At 43.2% G+C, this 22,658-nt stretch overlaps 1 protein-coding gene across 4 annotated transcripts in view; it reads left to right on the top strand.

Moving 5' to 3' along the window:
* The first annotated feature begins 232 nt into the window (after positions 1-232).
* The window catches only part of kiaa1549la (KIAA1549-like a), a 154,632-nt gene continuing 132,206 nt past the window's right edge, over positions 233-22,658 (top strand). For 3 of the 4 annotated variants that reach the window (XM_079500652.1, XM_079500651.1, XM_079500650.1), the window contains exon 1: positions 1,111-1,465. In XM_079500652.1, coding sequence (XP_079356778.1) covers positions 1,237-1,465 — 229 coding nt within the window. In that variant the 5' untranslated portion in view covers positions 1,111-1,236. Of the gene's footprint in view, positions 312-1,110; positions 1,466-22,658 lie in introns of those variants that run through there. The other variant, XM_079500653.1, reaches the window with a different exon arrangement.

The following is a 22,658-nucleotide window of genomic DNA, read 5'->3' as shown; positions in this document are numbered from 1 at the left end:
CAATCTTGTAGTGTTGCATATGTGCCTTTCTAGGTTAATATAATGCCTGAGTGTCAGTGAGGATGTGAGTAAGTGAATCTTTGCGCCATCTGGTGGCAAAGGGAGAGCTGAATCGTTTCTAATTGTTTTCAGCTTGCAGGAGAACTCTTTGATGGTGACCTTGGTTTGATTTGCTAAAAAACTTCTACCCCAAGGAAGTAAACAGGAAGTAAACAGGGGGCGGGGTTGCGTTCGGCCACAAACGGAATTAAAACACGAATGTATTGAAAATGACGGACTTAATCGCACCTCTAACATTTTGGGGCATCAGGGTAAGCACCTTATATTTAGCATTTGCACGTGTTCGGAGCTCAGCTAGGGCTCATGTCCGTGCAATACAACCACAGGGGGAAGAACACTTCTCTATGAAAATGTAAAAAAGCTCCTGCTTGCCAAGTGTGTCACTGTACCATAACTCAATTGCATGAATTAATTGAACAGCTCTTACAAGAACAAGTTATTTAAACACGTCAGTATTGTAACTGAGTAAAGGTATTAAACTCATTACATTAACTGATCTGCCTACATTCTCTGGGTGTGCGGATATTATTTACGAGTTTATATTTAGGCCTACTACTGTTTACATTTGCTGTTGACCAAATGGCTTCAAAATATCGGCCCGTTCTGCCATATGCACCCACCAGAGGACGCCTAGTTCCTGTGACTTGATTTGCTAAATAAAACATTTACATCAAGGCAGTGCTGGCGTCACACAGACTTGATATTTGCCTCCTAACGATAGAACGGGGGGGTTGACGGTAAATAACAAGAGAGGGCGATATCATGATTTAAAACACCAGTTTTCCGCCAGAAAGGCGTTTGAGGATGCAGGAATAACTGACCGGGCGATCCGTGGATGTTCCAGGCAGCGCTTTGGGGGCGGGGGTGGGGGGGCTTTTGTTCAAGGTAATTGACAAACGCGGCTTTTTCAGCACCAAGTGGGAAATGGAGAGCGCCTTATTGTAGTCGCATTAGGGGGACTTGACACGCGCACACGCGGGGCGCACACACAAACGGCATCGGTTTTTTGCCTTTCTCTCTCTCTCTCTCTGAGCCTCCTTTGGCTAGGCTCATGGAGAGACTGTCGCGTGTCTACACCTGGGGCAGGTCGATGATCATCATCAGATGCCGTTCGCACAACGACAAACAAAAGCGTTAGATGAATTTGTTTCTTGGATTAATTAATTGGTTGACCAAATGGCTTCCAAATGTGCGCGCGACTTCAGCAGCAGCAGCGGCGGCCCCGGTGCTTGTTGGAGGACTGTTGGCGAGGAAGGGATCAACAAAACGGGATGGAGAGATGATGCCGCGGGGACCGTGGTCGTGGGAAGGAAGACACGGGCGCTGATGGACTCGATGCTGGCCAGGTGTCTCCTAACCACTGGCATCCTCCTGCTGTTAATGCAGTGTTCGTTGGCTGCCACTGGTAAGATACATACTGTATTATGTGACTGACCGCTACTGCATATGTGTACTGTGTGTTAACCAACCTGTAAGCAGTGCCACTGGTGGGAGGGGAACAAAAGTACTCAAATGTATCAATACTGCAATATGGAAATAATCTGTTGCAAGTAAGACAAAAAAAATCTAAATTTACTTGAGTAAAAGTACAAAAGTATTTGGTATCAAAATATAAGCACAAAAGTAAAACTCCATTATGCAGAATGTCCCATTTCAGAAGTTTTCAAATGTCTAAAATCTTTTGATTCTTACAAGCTCACATTGTAGATCTGCTATTTTCAAATGGCCGGAATGTGCATAGGGCTGAAGTATAATAAGTAACTCAAGTTTTCAAATAAGTGTGGTGGAGTAAAAGTATACCATTTGGATCCGAGATGTAGTGGATTAGTCGTATAAGTATTGGAAATTGGAAACGCTCAAGTAAAGTAGGCCTACAAATTCCAAAACATTGTACAGTACTTAAAGGACCACTTCACCACTTTTCAACCTATCTTCATTATAATAGGTCCACTCCTCACTAATAATCATGATAAAATGGCACCATTTCTTTCTACTCAGTCTGTCTCGGCTGAGGGCAGTTCAGAAACCCGTCCACCAGTGACATCATCGATGGGGAATCCAAGCTAATAGAAACTGCAGGCTTTCTAGTCCTGAAAAGTTGCAATGCCAAAATAGAAGCCATCGATAATACAAATCTAAACGTTTTTGTAAAAAAAAATCTGTCTAACGATGATGTCACTGGTGGACGGGTTTCTGAACTGCCCACAGCCCGCCTATGAGACACAGACTGAGTAGAAAAACATTGTGCCATTTTATCATGAATATTAGAGAGGACCTATTATATGAAGATAGGTTGAATAGTGGTGAAGTGGTACTTTAACCCCTTTTGGTGTTAGCATTATGTTATGCTTTAGCCATTGAAAAATAGCAGATCTACAAGCTCACCGAGTGGCACGCTATGAACTTGTAGGTCTGCTATTTTTGAAAAATCTAAGAACCACGGACATAGAAACATAGCTTTTTCAGAAAACTGTCAGGATGTAGAAGACATTTTTAGAATCTGATCTCAGGTCAAAATGGGTTAAGTAAATGTACTTTCTTTCCACCAGTGGATGTGTGCTGTGTGACGTGTTGACCAACCTGTAATAGTTGTAATGGGCATTGTGTTCTGAAGGCCAAAAATATGGACCAATCATCATCACCAAGTGCAAGTGGTGGCCATTATATCGAGTGAGTCCCCAGACTCCCCCCCCTAATGTTTTTGGGGAACACATTGAGAATAGAGACTAGGTCAGGCAAGCTCTGCTCTAACAACAATGCATAGACCTTTTGCAATTTACAATCTTGGCATTTAGCAGACACTCTTAACACGAGGCCTGCCGGGAACATAGGAATTTTAAAACGTAGAATCTTGTGGCCTGCCACAAACGGAAAAGCCGTTTTAACAGCGATGTATTAATTAATGCATGTTTTAATACGATCGTATCGAAATCTACCGTCAGTTAGCTTTGTTATGCTTCTGACACAATGGGCGCGGACATTTTGAAAATGCGCGCGCATCCACTTACATTGCCGGCTCTGGTTTCAGACGGCTTTATCTCACAGAAGCGACATTGCAGAGGACGCTTTGTCCCAGACAAGCGTTTTCAACGGCCTGTAGCAGGCGCTGTGATACTCGCGGTCAGCTTTTTCCACCGCCGAGCGAGACAACAACAACCGGTCATGATACCACACACAGCAGCTTTTCACAGGAACAATGCGATTACGGATATTTGGATCTTCAAAGTAAGTGTTACGCGCGATAAAACCTTGGCAATACGCAATCGAGGGATTAATGAATGGCGGCAGGCAGACGGTTAATCCAGAGCGGCTCATGTGTTCATTGTAGGCTGGTCTGAAATTGACCATGCCATGTTAAGTGGAATTTATTCTTGTAAAGTTGCTGTAGTTGGAGTGTCGTCATTTTTATTTTATTTTTTATTTTTTTGAGGTGTTTATTTTGTGGTCTACATGTGTTTTTGAGTGGTGTAAACCACTCCTACAACTGGCTTTGTTAGTTTATGTGTCTGTCTGTCTGTCTGTTCGTACCAAAAAATGAGCATGTTTGTTTGTAACCTTTATTTCAATGGCGCCCTGTATACAAATTAGAACATTTACATTTTACATACATGACATGGACACACAGTACAACAATACAGTACATATACACAGAAACAAAACCTTGTAACCAAATGTTACAGAAAGCAGGTGCATATGCCTTCCTCTAGTGTGAGGTCAGTTAAGAGTATCTTAAAAGTAGTAAACGAAATAAAAACATTCAACTTCAATTTGTTTTGACAACCATTCCATAAATGTGGAGCATACACCCTGAAGGCAGTATCTCCCAATTTAGTAGTAGTTTTTGGTACCTTCAATAAAAGCATATCTTGTGATCTAGTACCATAAAATGAGCATGGTTGCTATGGTCACCCAGTTCACACGGGTGTGATTTCATTACGTCAGACATTACGTCAGACCACAGCTGATCAGTCTATATAAGACCTTACACCACTCAGTTCACACAGGTGTGATTTTTTTATTGACCTGTTGAAAATGACTGGTCTAGGCTACTTAGGGTTTAACAGCCTGTAATTAAAAAAAACGACTACGATTACTTGTATTCATTTTGTGTAAAATACATAAATAATGGCCCTTGATATGCAAAAGGTTGAAAACCACCATGGCATAGAGGACAGAGCCTCACCTGGCAGCTGTATCCATAGCCTTCCTTTGATATTATGGGTGAAAGGATTCATTCAAACAGCATGTTGAACCAACCCTGCAGGGTCAGCTACAGATCCAGAAGTCGTTTCATAGTTGCTATGAACAAATTATTAATGATCTCTGTATAGCCATGCACAGAAAAATAGCAGCAGTGGATTAAATGTTTTATTGGCCCAAGAGAGTCCATTGCTGAGTGGAGCCAAAGAGATCTTGCTGCTTGCATTTTCACACTAGGCATCATTTAGCCTACTAGTAGTACCCACTTGAAGCCCAGAAATATTCGCCACAAATAGCATGATCTACAAGCTCACAATGCGTTGCAATATGGCTGTTTTGAACTTGTAGATCTGCTTGTACTGTAGTTCTGAGTTCATACAGAATCTGAACTGAATTTCAGTTTTGAATTTAAAATTTCATTGTAAAAAATAATTTATTTTTTATGGAATCACAGACTTTTCGGCTATCCGGCCTTCATCAGTGTCCACACGCTATAAAAGGCAGATGCGGAAAATGCAGGTCAAAGGTTTGTCCTTGGCCTCTAGGGAGTGTGCATGCAACGTTTCACGCAGATCGGTGCAGTTTTAGGTAAAACATGTGAAAAGCTGCCTCATGGTGGCGCTATAACAGGCTGTTCTGGAAAATGTGGGGCAGAGGTTCATCGTTGGCATCCAGGGAGTGTGTGTGCAAAGTTTGGCATCGACCGGGTTAACGGTGCCGGAGATTAGCTGGTAACGGACGGACGGTAGGACGGACACACGGACGGACGGAGTGCAAAACATACTCTCTCCCCATGCCTTCGGCCTGGTGGAGACAAAAATAAAAGGTAATGGGTCGCACACACCAAGACTGCGTTTTTAGTTTGTATTCATCAGTGTCCACACTGATGAAGGCTGGATAGCCGAAACGTCTGTCATTCCATCATGCAAAAATAAAACCTAAGAATGCAGTCTTGATGGAATGACAGACGTTTCGGCTATCCAGCCTTCATCAGACGTTTATCCAGCCTTCATCACAGACGTTTATCCAGCCTTCATCACAGACGTTTATCCAGCCTTCATCACAGACGTTTATCCAGCCTTCATTACAGACGTTTATCCAGCCTTCATCAGACGTTTATCCAGCCTTCATCACAGACGTTTATCCAGCCTTCATCACAGACGTTTATCCAGCCTTCATCACAGACGTTTATCCAGCCTTCATTACAGACGTCTATCCAGCCTTCATCAGACGTTTATCCAGCCTTCATTACAGACGTTTATCCAGCCTTCATCACAGACGTTTATCCAGCCTTCATTACAGACGTTTATCCAGCCTTCATCACAGACGTTTATCCAGCCTTCATCACAGACGTCTATCCAGCCTTCATCACAGACGTTTATCCAGCCTTCATCACAGACGTTTATCCAGCCTTCATCACAGACGTTTATCCAGCCTTCATCACAGACGTTTATCCAGCCTTCATCACAGACGTTTATCCAGCCTTCATCACAGACGTTTATCCAGCCTTCATCACAGACGTTTATCCAGCCTTCATCACAGACGTTTATCCAGCCTTCATCACAGACGTTTATCCAGCCTTCATCACAGACGTTTATCCAGCCTTCATTACAGACGTTTATCCAGCCTTCATCACAGACGTTTATCCAGCCTTCATCACAGACGTTTATCCAGCCTTCATCACAGACGTTTATCCAGCCTTCATCACAGACGTTTATCCAGCCTTCATTACAGACGTCTATCCAGCCTTATTCAGCCTTATTCAGCTCAGGGGTAGAGTGTCTGGATGGTAACCGTAAGGTTGCCAGTTCGAACCTTTTCACATTGGCCTATTATAGCGCCACCAGGAGGCCACAACCTGACCTGCCCTGGTGGAGACCTGTGCCCCGAGGGGCACTTTTTCTAGTTACAATGTGATTTCAACAGGTAATGCACCAAAAATCAGAGCACGGTGGTCACAAGAAAAGTTATCAGCTGAATTTCAAAACTAAGGTACATTTCAGCCTGTAGGATTTTCAGCCTTGCCTAGCATTGCCTAGCATCAGTGCGGTTATAGAGCCTATAGCACTGGGGGCGACTGTGGCTCAGGAGGTAGAGCGGGTCCAATGATCCATGGGTCGGCGGTTCGAATCCCGGCTCCTCCTGTCTACATGTCGAAGTGTCCTTGGGCAAGACACTGAACCCCAAATTGCTCCCGATGTGCTGGTTGGTACCTTGCATGGCTTCCGCCTCAATCGGTGTATGAATGTGTGTGTGAATGGGTGAATGTAATGCACAATCTATGTAAAGCGCCTTGGATAAAGGCGCTATATAAATGCACCATTTACCATTTATAGCAAAGTCTTGACATTCTCAAGGTGCGACCTAGCAGGGCTGCTACTGAGTCTTGTACTGTAGAGTAGACCTATATGTCTTATCTAATGTTGCAATGTGTTAGATATATTGAAACCAACGTTTGCCACAGAACATTGTCAAGATTGTTTGGGCAAAAATTGTCTGAGGAAACACAGGCCATATTGGTCTATTTGTAGGGTCCATATGCACGGTTAACCAGGCATTTTGACAGCTGATTTTAATTTTAATGCAGCTGAAGGTTAATTGTGACCTGCCGCCTGGGTGTGTTTTTATTTATAGTAGGAAGAAATGAATGAAGGAAGAAATGAACTGTTAATACCCTCACCCTTTTTTACCAGGCAAATTGTCTGCTGTGGAAAAAGGTCTATTTTCGGGTCTGTTTCAGTTACACGTATGGATCTTTATGAGAACTGGTTGACTACGGTAGTTCATTAATATACTGCTGGCTGGCTGACTGGATTGATTATCGTGCTGTCTGATTGTAGTGGATGGCTTGATTTGCAGACTGACTTATTGTCAGACCGACTGGTGGCCTTGTCAAGTTACAAGAGTCAGATGATCATTTGGAACAACGCCCATGTTTGTTAATGCATCACGCTTGTAAAATAAATATATTTTATGAAATTGCAATAATTTTTCAATGAGGAAATTAAGATAAAGCCTAGACACGCGTGTGTGTGCGTGCGTGCGTGCGTGCGTGCGTGCGTGCGTGCGTGCGTGCGTGCGTGCGTGCGTGCGTGCGTGCGCACAAGTGTTTGAGTAGGTATTTTCTTTAATGGTCCACAGAGATTATCATCGTCAGTCAATAACTGAGATCTATTGGGCTCTGTTGCCATGGGAACAGATCAGCTGTGTGTGTGTGTGTGTGTGTGTGTGTGTGTGTGTGTGTGTGTGTGTGTGTGTGTGTGTGTGTGTGTGTGTGTGTGTGTGTGTGTGTGTGTGTGTGTGTGTGTGTGTGTGTGTGTGTGTGTGTGTGTGTGTGTGTGAACATGTAGTTGTGCACCGTTGTCGCGCACTGTAAATAAAATAACCCACACAAAAAATATAATTTTAGAGCAATCAAAATAAGCGATTTAACGTAAGACCCAGTGTGCACGGTCAGAGCGTGCGGTGCGCTCTGGATGGAGTTATGTCATTTTTCACCTGAAACAGTTCATTTATGGAAATACTGTAGTAACATCAGATTCTCAGATTCAGGTAAAGAAATGGTTAGTCTGTAATTATGACAGGGCTTTTGGGTGATTGTTGTTACCTTGAAGGTCTTCTGAGTCAGACAGTGTGCTTGTTTGTGGAGTGTAAACTGGACTCAACCTTTGCCATCAGCTTCTATAGACCCATTGTTGTGATCCATTATATCCATTGTTTTGATCTATTATATCCATTGTTTTGATCCATTGTATCTCTCCATTGTGTTGCTTAGCCCCTAGACAATGCCCCAGTGGGACTACTGTACGTACACCTGTGCAGCTCTGCAAAATGTTAGAAAGGTTGTAGTGCAATAAACCTTTCCTTGTACTACTGCTACAGTGCAAGAAACATTATACAGTATAGTCATTTCTGTAGGCTACTGTGTTTAATAGATCAAAATCATATCAAATGTGATTAGATTGGCCACAAAGTGCTTTACAGAGAAGAACAACTCAGTGGAGCGCAAGTCTCTGTCCGGAGCCACACCCCAATTATAATATCGTTGTTGTCGGGTAGAAACCGCTTATCTCCATATTTTAACTTTTTGTCTTTTTTCATAAATTAATGCCCTGCTTGATCATACATACTGCGGTGTCACACAAAAGTATTAAAAGTAGCCAATCTGCAAGCTCGAAACGTGGCACAAAGCAATGAGTTTTGAGCTTGTAGATCTGCTACTTTTGAATCCTGAAACGTTTTGGACATATAAGATTTCCACCCGACAGAGATTCTATGTACAATGTGTCTGTCTCTCTCTCTCTCTCTCTCTCTCTCTCTCTCTCTCTCTCTCTCTCTCTCTCTCTCTCTCTCTCTCTCTCTCTCTCTCTCTCTCTCTCTCTCTCTCTCTCTCTCTCTCTCTTGTCTCTCTGTGTTTAGTGCCCAGAGAGACACAGGTGTGTGTGGTTAGCGGATATGATTTAGTGTTTTTGGTGTCCTGTGCGTGTACCATGCACATGAAGCGTGCACAGACATTCTTTGTGTGTCTCTCTGCCACACCAGGGAGTGTGATGAATAGAGGGTATGCGCAAGCATAAAGTGGGTATGAAATCAAGTGGCAAATCGAGTGGCAAAGTGAGTTTAACACCGTTTAACGTTGTTTAATGCAATCAGATAGGACTTTTCTGCTTGGATGTATGGGCTGAAAGTAGTTTTTCCCACTCAGTAGGTGTTCCCACATAACTTCCTGGTATGATGATGATGTCGCATGCCCTCTATAAAATGATCCGAAAATGCATCGCCAAATATTTCATACACTGTTTTTATCGGAGCGCCACCGTGCACTCTTTATCTACTGGAGATGTGGCAAATGATGTGAACAAATTATTTCAACGCAAAAGTCAAGTTCAGTGGAGTTCCGATAAAAAGCAATTCTCCTTAATGCTGCCTTTGGGTATGGCATGGAAAGGAGTGGCATTTGCATTTCTTTCACCATAGTAAATGTTGCATTCATGGTTGATAGAAATGATATAATTGGAATGTGAATCTTAATGGGGTCACACAGGATGGAGTGGTCACTTGCTCTAGACAGGTTGAAATTATTATCATAGTGAGTAATACTTCCTCGATTTTGATAGGAAGTGGCTAATTTAATAATGATAAATGAGAAAGGTTGTATAATTATTTGATATCAGAGTGAAACTGGAAATGTAAAAATACTTTTAAAGTCATTATATTATAATTGGTGTTCCTTCATAAAACCCAGGCAGGGGGCATTTAGAATGCAATTTACCAAAATGGTTATTAAACCATTTAAAACTAATGAATATTAACTTTATCTTTAATGTTATAATGTTAAACCTTTTTAGATTGTTAAGTTTAAGAATTAGCCTTTTAGAATGTTAAGTTTAAGAATTAGCCTTAACAGGAATACTTTAAGTTAACTACTTTTAGATATAGTCAATGTGAGGTAAATGTTAATAATTTAGAAGGATAATCATTAAAGGTATTATCTGTTTTAAAGACAAAGTAATCAGTATATATTTAGTAAGTATAATAGTATAAAACCAGTGAGCAAGTCTCCCTTATGTACCAATAAATTCTATAAAAGTTTCTGAAACATCATAAAAAAAGGATAGACAGTTTTTCCCACATAGAATAGTAAAAATGCATGAAAAAGGTTTTACCTGAAATAACGATGAAGCAGACACAAGGAAATTAAGGCAAAGTAATTTTAGTTTGATCTCAATTCAAATTATTTCTCTTTCACAAGTCTCAGGTCACAGCCTCATATAACAATACAACTTTGTCAATGTTCAATGATGGAGGTCCTAATGTACATTTTGTTATGAGTAGGCTTTTATATCACATATGACGTAGGAACAATGATGGATAGCAATGGTGTTGTCAATCGGTAATTGGATGGATGGAATAGAAGGCATAGAGTTCTAGAATCTTCTCGTCTGTTCGAGACACTTCATCCTTATCCCAAGATATGGTTTTGGGATATCAAGTCTCAAACACAGACGGACAGTCTGGCAAACAAATGTTAATTGTCCTGGTGTATAGTTTTGGCCTTCAATGAAGCCAGCCTGACCGAGAACAGAGTTCACAGGAGAGAGTATGAGAGAATATGAGGAGGCCATGAGGTCAAGGGGCCATACAACAAAACGGTATATCAGAAATAATCTAACAATGGTCTGGAGAGGGCAGTTGTTGTACAGATGGGTAAAAGGGCAGTGGCTCAAGCCCCCTTTGATGTCTATGTGTTACGTGCCTGCATGGGATCCACAGTGTTGTCTTGGCGGACAGATACATATAATATAATGGAGTTCCACTGTGCACGCTACCACTTAGTCATCAAAATGCAATAACAATGTACCGGTATTTACTTATCATACATGCATTCCTGTTTAACCCTTAGAAGGTGAAAGACGCCAATTGGCGTCTTCATCAGAATTCCGTAAATGATCAATGACGCCAATTGGCGTCTTCAGAGTTTTTGATTAATCTAAACATATTAATATGCTCCGAAGCGCTGTTTAAATTCCTGAGCTTATATTCCAACTACATTACCCAGAAAACCCGTGTCACGTGACACACGTGTACGTGTTGCCATTGGAAGCTGGTCCCACCCCCTGTAAACAGTGGGGGCAGAGGGAGTCTTCATAGTTTATTGTTTTGCCGTCTCGCCCGAGCGATTTTCTAGCAGAAAAAGTTGAAAGCAGTACTATTTATTTGAGCGAGTTTTGTGGTAGTAGTATTGATCCCAGTCGCCTTCTCCAGGCGGAGTAGCCCTGGTCCAGTGCTTACAGCGAGACTCGCTGCTCCCTCCCTCCTTTTTTCATTGTCTCCCCATCGTCGTCCGATGAGCTATACCGGGAAACCATTGAAGAAGACGATCAACCCGGAATGTTTTGAGGTAATCTTATTGTAGAAAATGCCCTTCTATAGTGATCAGTAATCATAAGATGATCGCTACAAATAGATGCTTGGATAATTACTACTACTAGTCAGATCATGACGCCAGAATGACTCACCACGATGGCCCCCAGCCATTAGCCAGCACCAAAGGTGCTGGCTAATGGGGGGGTTGGTGCATTGGTGCTGGCTAATGGCTGGAGGGGGGGTTGGTGTCGATCGGTTGGTTGGTGCAGTACAAATGTATCGTAGCAGGCATGCACGCATGGCAGTACAAGTATTTTATATTGTAGCGTGCCTTATAGGCGATCTGATCTTTAGAGTAATGTTCGCTCCTTTTATTTACTGTCTACAAAGACGGAGAACAAACATGCATCGTTTACTGAAGCAACGCGTGGTTATGATGACCTTGCTACAAGGATCGGAGGGGGGACGGGGAGTGAAGCTAACAGTAGCGTATTATATAAGATCTGTATGACGTTTCATTGACGTCTGAGCTTGCATGATAATCGCATTCATTGTATATTGTATACAATCATGATTGTAGGCTACATTGTTTAGTGTGTCTCCGTGTGATGATGATGATGACGATGATGTCAGATAGCCTACGTCCCCCCCCCCCAACTGGCTATTGGCCGGGCTGACTACAGCTAAATGTTTATTTTTATATATTTAGAACTGGCATCAGATGAGGAGGAGGAGGAGGATGATGATGATGATGATGATGAAGACGAAGAGTCAAGACTGCGATGGAGTTCTCCGACACTGAACCGGATGCATTCATTCATTTCAGTTGTTGTTTTTTTTAAATTTAGCCTACACACACACACACACCGTCAAGAACAACTGGAATGCAGTGGTTTGGGGACACTGGGGAGTTTGGGGACAACTGTTTTGTATGTAGGCCTATTTATTTTCTGTAATATTTATTATAATTGTATTATGTTAGTAGTCATAAAAAATAAAAGACGCTTTTACAATGAGTTAGACCTGTCATGGCTATTTTGTTCACTATTCTGAGGTTTATGGTTTGACTAAGCGAGTTTCAACTGTGATTTACTCTGTAACGGTAGATGGTAAGAACCCAATTTTTTGTTATAATACAGTATACATTCAAGTCTATATTTTGATACATATCATGGGCACAAAGTCATATCAAAACAATGTCCTTGGATGTGTTTTTTATCAAAACTGTTTCTTCACAACAGGTTTTTGAGATGCATGCATGAATAGACAAGGTACTGGTAAGACTATGTAAACATGGTATATATCAAAATGTGCGTTAGAATGTCTAATTTTACCCCAAAAAAGAATGATGTTCCATTTCAGAGCTAGGGGGACTTTTAGCTGGATAGGTCAGATTGATCATGACTGACCATGCTATTTATAGATGGCAAAATATCTACAGTGGTACATGTGAGAAACTTTTTATTTTATTTTAATTGAACTAGACAACTCACCCTTTAAAATGAGATATTGCATGGCTATGTACGCCCAGCAGAAAAAAAGTTATTTAGAAAATAAAACTTCAACCGGGCATAACTTTTTTTGTTGTCCTAGAAACACTACCCAGTGTAAATGCAGGCTCTTTTAAATGGCTTCCAACACAAAAACTAAACATTTTATCAACTCAGTTCATTTTCTTCCTGGAAGCAGACAAGCCAAGCTTTCTCTGAAGGTCTTTCGTTGTCACACATTCACAACAGAGAATTTTCAATAAATCATTCAAAAACGCCATTCTGCCATAGAGAAGTCTAAAAACTATATAGAAATCCTTGAAACTCTCAAAGAGTTTTAATAGTCATAAGTCAAAGAGACCAAAAATGGAACGTCAGGGCTCAAGTTTGGGCCACTGCAGCATAATGCTTAAAGGTATATTCAGTGATTTCACTTAATTCAAATATCACTTCTTTTTTGTTTTGTTGTGATAATCCTCCCTACTATAGAGTGTGCTGACCATATAAGGAGTTCCTCCCTGTCCCCAGTTAACCCCTGGGGGTAAAAAAAACCTTTTGGCTAGGTGGCCCAGCCTTCATCCAATCAGGATAGAGAGGGTGGTGTGTGTGCTGTTGGCCTGTCGCGTGTCCCCCCACTGTAGAGCGCGCATGTGCACATCTTGTTACCGGGGCGAACCGGGGGGGGTTTCCAAATCTCCCAAATCACTGAATGCTCCTTTAATTTACACTCCCTGGTACGACAATGTCATGTAAAAATTAAAAAAGCAGATCTACAAGCTCACATGTTGCTGTGGGGTGCGGTGTGAGCATGATGGGCTGCCCGTGACAAAGTATAAATCAGGCTAATGATCACAGAGGACGGCAAGGGAAAGTGTAGACGCCCGAGTGTAGTGGCTGATATACAGTATAAGTTTTGCTGATCATCATTCATCAACCCTCATCAATCAAACATGATCAATTATGCTTATTTAGTGCACTGTACAGCAATTTAACGGCCATCTGAATTCCTAAGCTTTTGTAAATGGCAATTGGCTGGGGAACATAGCTCAAATAGTCCGATACTGTCACAATGTTTGTTTATAGTTAATTCATTTAAGAAGCTTTCCTCCTTATTTTATTCATTCAGTTCAGTCCGAGGGAGAGAGAGAGAGGGGGAGAAACAAATGAATACATTAACTTTAATTCATTATTCCAAAACCGCCAGTGAAACCCATATTTTTTGTTAACACTCCGATTGCCCGGGGTTATTTAATCCATTAAATCATAGCGCCCGGCGAATTATAGTAGCGGAGCACTTTTACAGATGGACCGGATGTTATCCCGGATGTGGCTGTAGCAGCTAAAAGTAGCCAAAACACTCAGGACGGGATGATTTAGATCAAGAGTTATTAACGTTTTAAGATTATCGGTTTCGTCGGCAAAACGGGGGGGGGGGGGGGACATTTTCGGTGACGGCTGTGGCTCCTAGGCTGTGGCTGTGACTCCTAGGCTGTGGAGCGATGCGATCGGCTTTGATATCAATAAACTTTGTCTTTTTGATAAAACTTGGTCCTGGGCGCTGGGTGTTACTAATTGAAAGGACGGTGAACTTTGTGGTGTTAACTCTGAGATTTTGGCTATTTGGGCATTTTTTGGGCACTCTCAGAGTTATGGGGGTCCTTGAAATGAAAAGGTTTGAGAACCACTGTACACTAAATGGAACAACAATATGAAGTAGTAGGAAGTAGGAAGAGTTATTCTGTGTGCATAGAGCCTATTAGAGAGCTCTAGAATAATACGCCGAAGCTCCACTGACTTTGTTGCTTCGCGTTGCGTTCTGTCTCGCGGTGTCAAAACATGTACCGGGGCGAATTACAGCCATCGACCGCATCGCAACGTCGGCAGTGGAGTGGAGCACCCTTCATTGATTAAAACGGGAACATCGCCTGTGGTGACGGTTGACGTGACGCCCGATGGCTGCAGTGGAGTAAGCAGCTGTTGGTTGTTGGTTGGTTGAGAATGCTTGACAACATTACATCCTAATATAAATGCACCACGTCTCTGTGTGTGTGTACGTGTGTACTTGCGCCTGTAATCCACATATCTCGAGAACTGTGGGGAGGTGTGGGGGAGGTGGCGGTGGCTCAGGGGTAGAGTGGCTGGATGGTAAACGCATGGTTGCCTGTTCGAACCCGGGCTCCCCCAGAGTTCGTGTCGAAGTGTCCTTGAGCAAGACACTGAACCCCAACTTGCTCCTGGTTGGTGTCTTGCATGGTTTCCGCCGCCATCGGTATATGAATGTGTGTGTGAATTGATGCACAATCTATGTAAAGGCGCTATATAAATGCACCATTTACCATTCACCCCAACGACTTCAAATTTGACACGCGCGTTCCACATCGCCTTTCTGTGTGGAGTTTGCATGTTCTCCCCGTGTCCCCTAGGGTAGGTACCCTCACAAAAAAACATGAAGTAATCCTGGTCTTTAAACTACCTCCCCCTGGCCAGCCGGGGTGCCTGATGGAGGGCAAAGGAACTGGAATAACGTGTTCCTTCCACGCGCAGAGGAAGTGTAGTGACCAGGATTACATTAGATAATTGACACTGGGTGAAACAATGGGTTGCAAAATCGTGGGATATTAAAGAAAAAAGGCTCTGCCTGGGATTTGGCATCATCACAATGATGTTCTGACATCTGCATATAGGCCTACTCCATATTTGGACATGCCTGACAAATAACTCCATATATGGGCATAAAAGGGATACAGATACATAATAAATGGATGGGGCATCCATTTCCAACTTGCATCGTTCCAAGGAGGCCAGTGCCCAGCGGGCACTGAGTTCATATGAGCTGTATGCATCGGCCAGCAGTTTATTAATCATGCCAGCAGTCTGCTCATGCGTCTGCAGCTAAAGCTGTATGCATTAATTATCACAGCAGTACCGACGCTCCGCGGATCACAAGGTAATGAGGCTTCAGTGCTCTGTGACATAACGACGCATCTTGATGCTGTGTTCTACAGCAGTTTGTATTCATTCAGATTGTACTCATTCAAAAAGGATGACGGTAGAAGATAGCCTATTCTGAATCACAAATCAATAAATTATCATTGCTGTCTCTAATATGTTTTTAACCCATTTTGGGCGGGAACCTCTTTTGGTGTTAGCATTATGTTATGCTTACGCTATTGAAAAATAGCAGATCTACAAGCTCATAGCGCGCCACCGAGTGGCGCGCTATGAGCTTGTAGGTCTGCTATTTTTGAAAAATGACTGACGACTGACATAGAAACGGCTTTTTCAGAAAACTGTCAGGATGTAGAAGACATTTTTAGAATCTGATCTCAGGTCAAAATGGATTAAGAACTTAAGAACAGATGAGAGCCGGCGAGCTATGCCGTAGCCAATTTTAATATAGGATATACAGATTTTTACAATTATTTACAATTAGTTTTCCAAATGTAAGCAGAAACTGATTCTACGACGTCAAACATTCCGTTACGATCAACTGAGAAAAGTTTGGTCAGCCTACATCCGTTTAGCTAAATGTTGCTCTTACCCTGTAGTAGCTTTCTGGACCGGCTTGGGGCTATACATACACACGCACGCAGGCAGGCACACACACACACACACACACACACACACACACACACACACACACACACACACACACACACACACACACACACACACACACACACACACACACACACACACACACACACACACACACACACACACACACACACACACACACACACACACACAGGCATGGCATGTGACTAGCTCCAGGGCACTCGCTAGGTCAGCCAGTCTAGCATAAACACACCCAGGGAGACATCCTGGGCTGCTGGGAAGTGTAAGCGCAACACGCACATTGAGACGCACATGCACACACGCACACACACACACACACACACAGGTACTAGTATGCACACATTAGCAAATACCCACAAGGCATATACCGCATGTAAGGTAGAAATAGACTGGAGAACATGGGGCACACTTGGCATGCACACACATCTTCTTATGTATAATATACAGGACTAGGTAGTCAGATATTCATACACATTCAAGGTTTCACACGTTCCATTCCACTCTTGAATGCACTCTTGAATCCCCCCCCCCCCCCCCCCCCCCACGCACACTTGCTTTGCTTCTTGCCGTTGAAGTCGACAATGACGTTGCTCCAAATAGGATTTATGATTGATTATTGTGGTTGTGTCTTTCGCCTGTGACCGTCCCGATGCGTGATCCGCAGACTTTATCACAGGAGGGGCAGGAGAAGCTATCAGTGGAGGTCGGTGGACCTTTGGCACGTTGGTGCCTCTGTGCACGCCGCTGTACTCTCCTCTCTGTGAGCTTCTCCTGAAGACAGGTGATTCCCTGGTGGCAGGTAGAGAGCTCCAGGTGTGGCAATCAAAAGCTCTTGTGCTGGTGGTTTGACGTCACACTTCTTCAGGAGGGTTTTAATGTGGTCTTTGTACCGCTTTTTCTGGCCCCCAGCAGACCTTTGAGTTTGACCATCTGGAAACTAGCCATAGAGAATCTGTCAGGGTAGACAGTGGGTTGGCATACGGATCACATGCCCCGACCCATCTGAGGTGTTTTTTGGCCAAGGAGCGCTGTGATGCTTGGTGTGTTGGTCCGGGCATATATTTCACTGTAGGGCACCTTGTCTGCCCAGGTCAAACCCAGGATCCTTTGGAGGCAGAAGATGTAAGGCCTCTAGACTGTAGGGTGTCCAGGTTTCAGAGCTATAAAGCAGCGTGGAGACTAGGCATACTGCCTTGTACACATCTGCCTTAGTGGAGATGGTGAGGTTCCTGTTCTGGAAAACCCTGGACCATAGCCTACCAAAGGCGGCTGTGGCTCAGGAGGTAGAGCAGGTCGTCCAATGATCCCTGGGTCGGCGGTTCGAATCCCGGCTCCTCCTGTCCACATGTCGAAGTGTCCTTGGGCAAGACACTGAACCCTACATTGCCTCCAATGAGTTGGTTGGTGTGAGCTTGCCACCATTGGTGTGTGAATGTGGGAAGTGAGGACGCTGGCGTCGACTGTTCGCCGCTTCACCTCCCAATATATGAATGAATGAACCATTGTAAAGCGCTTTGAGCACTTAGAAAAGCGCTCAAATAAAATGCAATTCATTAAAGGCAGCAGAGGCCAGGCCCACGCGAGCCTGGACGTCATCGTCTATGGTGCAGGAGGTACCGAGGTAAGTGAAGTGAGGGACGGTGGCTAATGAGTGCCCGTCGAGGGTGAAGATAGGTGACGTGTTTAGCTGGGGAGTGAACTCCTGCACGAGTATTTGTGTTGGAAAAATACGTATAATACGTATGGGGATATTGCCGGATGCACGAGTTACCAGGTAAGAAAAGGAGTCATGGCCCTGCTATAGAAAAAGGATATATCAAGAACAAGTGGATGGCTTGATCAGACTTAAGAGGAAGGAGGGAAGATAAACGCATGTTTTTTTTTATCCAGTTTATCTTTATTAATTAAATTTCCTCATTGCAATTAATATTTCAAATTCATCAAATATATATTTCTTTATTTCTTTTACAAACATGGGCCTTGTTCCAAATGATCATCTGTTCTGGATTCTTGTAACATGACAAGGCCGTCAGTTGGTCTGACAATCAGTCAGCAAGTCAAGCCATCCACTACAATCAGACAGCACGATAATCAATCCAGTCAGAGCCAGCCAGAAAGAGCTGGCTCAACGGTGCAAAGTTATAAAGGAATTTGATTTAAATACATAGCAATCAGCAGACCCTGCAGCAGCCTCTGTTGTGTAGTCGATGAAGCACAGAAGCTTTAATTACAAAACAGTCTAATCAATTGTGTTGGCAAATTCAGGTATTTTCTTCGTCACGGTTGTGGTCTCTAGTCTGCAGTCTGCACATAGATAATAGATTGTGTTTCACCCCCAGGTATGGCATGGGTATGGACTACTGCCTCTAAGTGGAGATATTTGTTTAAAAATAAGCATTACTTGACTAGTTTATAGGGCTTATGGTATGTAGTATGCAGGGCTGCTATTTTCACATTTTACTTTAAAAAATGTTACTTTTGAAAATTTGGCAATTCTTTCAAAACCTTTGAAGAATTCTACCTATCCATTTTTGGCTAATTGACATGTGCAAAATAGGGATGCCAGGTTTGGTTAAAAGCCAGCTGGTGGCAGTGGCTCGGGGGTAGAGCGGCTGGTAGAACGGCCGGATGGGAACCGCGAGATTCCCATTCTCGATGTGCAGGTTGGTGCCTTTGCAAGGTTTCCCCCGCCATCGGTGTATGAATGGGTCAATGTAATGGACATTCTATGTAAAGCACTTTGGATAAAAGCACTATATATGCATATGCATATCCATTTACCATCTAACCAAATTTTGTTCCCGGCTGCTCATCCTAACAGTATTATATTGCATCTTACGAGGTATTCTGAAACACAGCATACTGGGTTTCGGTAGGAATCGATTCGATGCCGAAGAGAGATGAGATGAGGACCATTTTGCCAGGCTCGGTCACACATGTGGTCCCTGAAGTAGGGGTCCTGAGTACTGCATCATCTCTGGGTATGATTTCAGCATCATACGAGCCGTGGCTTGTTCGACCCTGCTCTGCTTGGCTGTGCCTCGCGCAGTACTTCTACTGTTTGACCCTGCTCTGCTTGGCTGTGCCTTGAGCAGTACTTCAGGTTGATGATGAATGATGCACTGCTGGAATGTGGTTCCCACAGTTGTTCATGTCAAGGACCCCCACAATGATACTCATTAGCCTGAGGACCCCCCATTTGTAAATACATGCAAAGGAAGGACCCCCATAAGAGAAGATTTTTTTAAGGCTCTAGCAGTGATTTTCATTTCAAGGACCCCCCCGGTTTCAACTGAATTAGGCTACGGCCCCCCTATTTAACCCATTTTGACCTGAGATCAGATTCTAAAAATGTCTTCTACATCCTGACAGTTTTCTGAAAAAATGTTTCTATGTCAGTGGTTCTTCGATTTTTCAAAAATAGCAGACCTACAAGCTCGTAGCGCGCCACTCGGTGGCACGCTATTAGCTTGTAGATCTGCTATTTTTGAAAAAATCAATAGCTAAAGCATAACATAATGCTAACACCAAAAGGGGTTCCTGCCCGGGTTAATAATATTTCTATCTCTGGGACACACAATATATTGTAAAATCACTGTTAATTTAACTCGGAGAATGTACAAATGTCACCAGGTTCATGTCATCAGGTTCCATTTGTACACTCTCTGAGTTACAGACCCGTAAGGGTCCATTTGGTTCCTAACTATCAACTCCCTCAAGGACCCCCAGGGGTCCCACTCGGGAACCACTGCTTTACACAAAGAAAAAACGCTGAAAAGAAGTGATGGAAGGCTGCTTTTTGATGTTCAACAAAGCGCTTTCAAGGCAGCGGGGATGGGGTTGTATTGCCTGCATGAGTAGCAAAGATTGACAGCAGGGACAAATATCACATCATTTGCCCTGAAGGGAAAATGATGACATACTTTACAGTAAAATGCATTTATTTTCTTCCATGTCGCCCTATGTTACTTTTAATGACAGTTGCAAAATGAAGTGTGGTGTTTTAATTGTCAAAACCCAAAACCAGAAGCGTTTTTGCTACTGTGTAATAGTCTCCAAAGACCCTGCTTCCTGACCAGATTGTTTTGTCACCATTGGGAGATTAGTTAGTGTAAAACATTTACAGAATAGGGCCCTATCTTGCGTGAAAGGCACTAAATCCGTAATTTGGGTATTTAGCATTGCGTAAGGGCAATGCTAACCGTTAAGCATTCCCCCATAAAAATTGCTATCTTGTACCCCAGCCTAAATCCCTTAAAACACCTCCGCTACCCGTTACATTATGCATACGGTAGGTGTGGTTTGGGCGTTACAATAATGAAACCAATCACCGTGCCACATGCCATTGCCTTTAACCCATTTTGGGCGGGAACCCCTTTTGGTGTTAGCATTATGTTATGCTTTAGCTATTGAAGAATAGCAGATCTACAAGCTCATAGCGCGCCACCGAGTGGCGCGCTACGAGCTTGTAGGTCTGCTATTTTTGAAAAATCGAAGAACGACAATACATAAACATAGCTTTTTCAGAAAACTGTCAGGATGTAGAACACATTTTTAGAATCTGATGGGTTAAGAGAAGACCCATTTATTACCCATTATGCCCAGTGATATCTTGCCTTACACATGGCCCATGGATGAGCCACAAGCTTCTGCTATTGCTATAACTAAGTACAGTAACTCAGTCTTAACACCAGTATCCGCTTGCCGTCACCTCGCATCCGCCTGGGTGACGGCAGACTGCTGGGCGAACGCTGGCACTTTGGCATGGGGGAGGGTCAGATCAACATATGGAATGAATTCTGTATTGGCCATACCGTATATGGAGCGTGTCACTGTCACGAGGCGTGACGGACTGACTGACAGGTTTTACAGGTTTTCATAGTAAACGGCGACCTACAGTCGCAATTAACCAGACGGAGGCAGACTCCCAGGTGTGTATCATTCTTCACTTCTACTAGGAAGCATTTGAACACTAACCTTCCATAAGGCTCTGAGTTGACATGGTGCCATGAACCCAGCTGCAGTAATTGGACCTGTCTGCTTTTCCAAGCCGAGAGCGAGAGCACCTCAACATTCTCTCTCTAGTGTCTGTCTGTCTGTCTGTCTGTCTGTCTGTCTGTCTGTCTGTCTGTCTGTCTGTCTGTCTGTCTGTCTGTCTGTCTGTCTGTCTGTCTGTCTGTCTGACACACACACACACACCACTGCTGTCAACTTCATTAGGATAACATATCCTTTATGCTCTGAAATTAATAAGGCATTCCTGGTGAGTGTGAGAGAGAGACAGAGAGAGAGAGAGAGAGCACACACACGCACATGCATGCACATGTGCACGCGCGCAACATATGACGCAGAGCTACATTTTGAATATTTCCCTAGCTTGTATATGAAATACATTATGCATGGCAGGCCCTCTTACAAATCATGTGGGTAGGCAGAATCTCCTTTTGGTAATTTGATTTTATAATCCCAATTAGCCACGGCTCTTACTTTTTTTTCCATCTCTGGGGAATTGTAAGAGGATGCCTGTATGTACAGTATATGCTCTCCGGTTTGATCACACAGCCTAGCTGTGATGTGTACGTAAGGTTTAATACATTTCACCACAGACACGTGTGAAAAGCACTTTGATGTGCAAAGTGTCTGCACATGTGAGCACTTCTCCTGTCTAAGACTGTTTGTGTGTGTGTGTGCAAAGGATGCACAGCCGTGTGTGTGTGTGTGTGTGTGTGTGTGTGTGTGTGTGTGTGTGTGTGTGTGTGTGTGTGTGTGTGTGTGTGTGTGTGTGTGTGTGTGTGTGTGTGTGTGTGTGTGTGTGTGTGTGTGTGTGTGTGTGTGTGTGTGTGTGTGTGTGTGTGTGTGTGTGTGTGTGTGCAGCACACACAACAAAACACTTCCTACCAAATGTCATGCGATGCAGGCAAGGTGGTGCAGTTGAATTACTGCTTGTGCTGATGTAAGAATTTCTGTTGTGAGCGAATTAGAGAGAAGCTAAGATATGTCTGGTAGTACCCTTATAATACTGTGCAGGAGGATGCTAAACGCACACCAGTCTTAGTAGTGGTGCCAGCTCACGGTAGAAACATCTAAAGAGTTAAGTCTTAAAAAGACAAAAGAGTGGCTGCACAAACTGATAGCCAAAGAGCCGATTATTTATTAGGATGCAGAGTAAAAACCAACGTTTCGGCAGTACAACTGCCTTCTTCAGGGTCTACCCTTATAAAACACACACACACACACACACACAAATTAGATGCTTTGCTGCTGTAATGGAGTCATTTTACAAATGCCTATTGCCAGTAGTTTTGGAGATGGCATGGCAAGTGGTGGATGGCCTGACGGATAGACGTCACCATTACATTCTAGAAGTAAAAGTAGTCTACTGAAAACTGGAAATACTCCAGTAATGTAAAAAAAGAAAAATACCGCAACATTTTACTTAAATACAGTACTTGAGTAAATGTA

This window comes from Electrona antarctica (genome assembly GCF_951216825.1).
Source record: "Electrona antarctica genome assembly, chromosome: 5".
NCBI lineage: Eukaryota > Metazoa > Chordata > Actinopteri > Myctophiformes > Myctophidae > Electrona > Electrona antarctica.
Note: the sequence above shows the minus strand (reverse complement) of the source record. Positions and strands in the feature narration are given on the sequence as shown.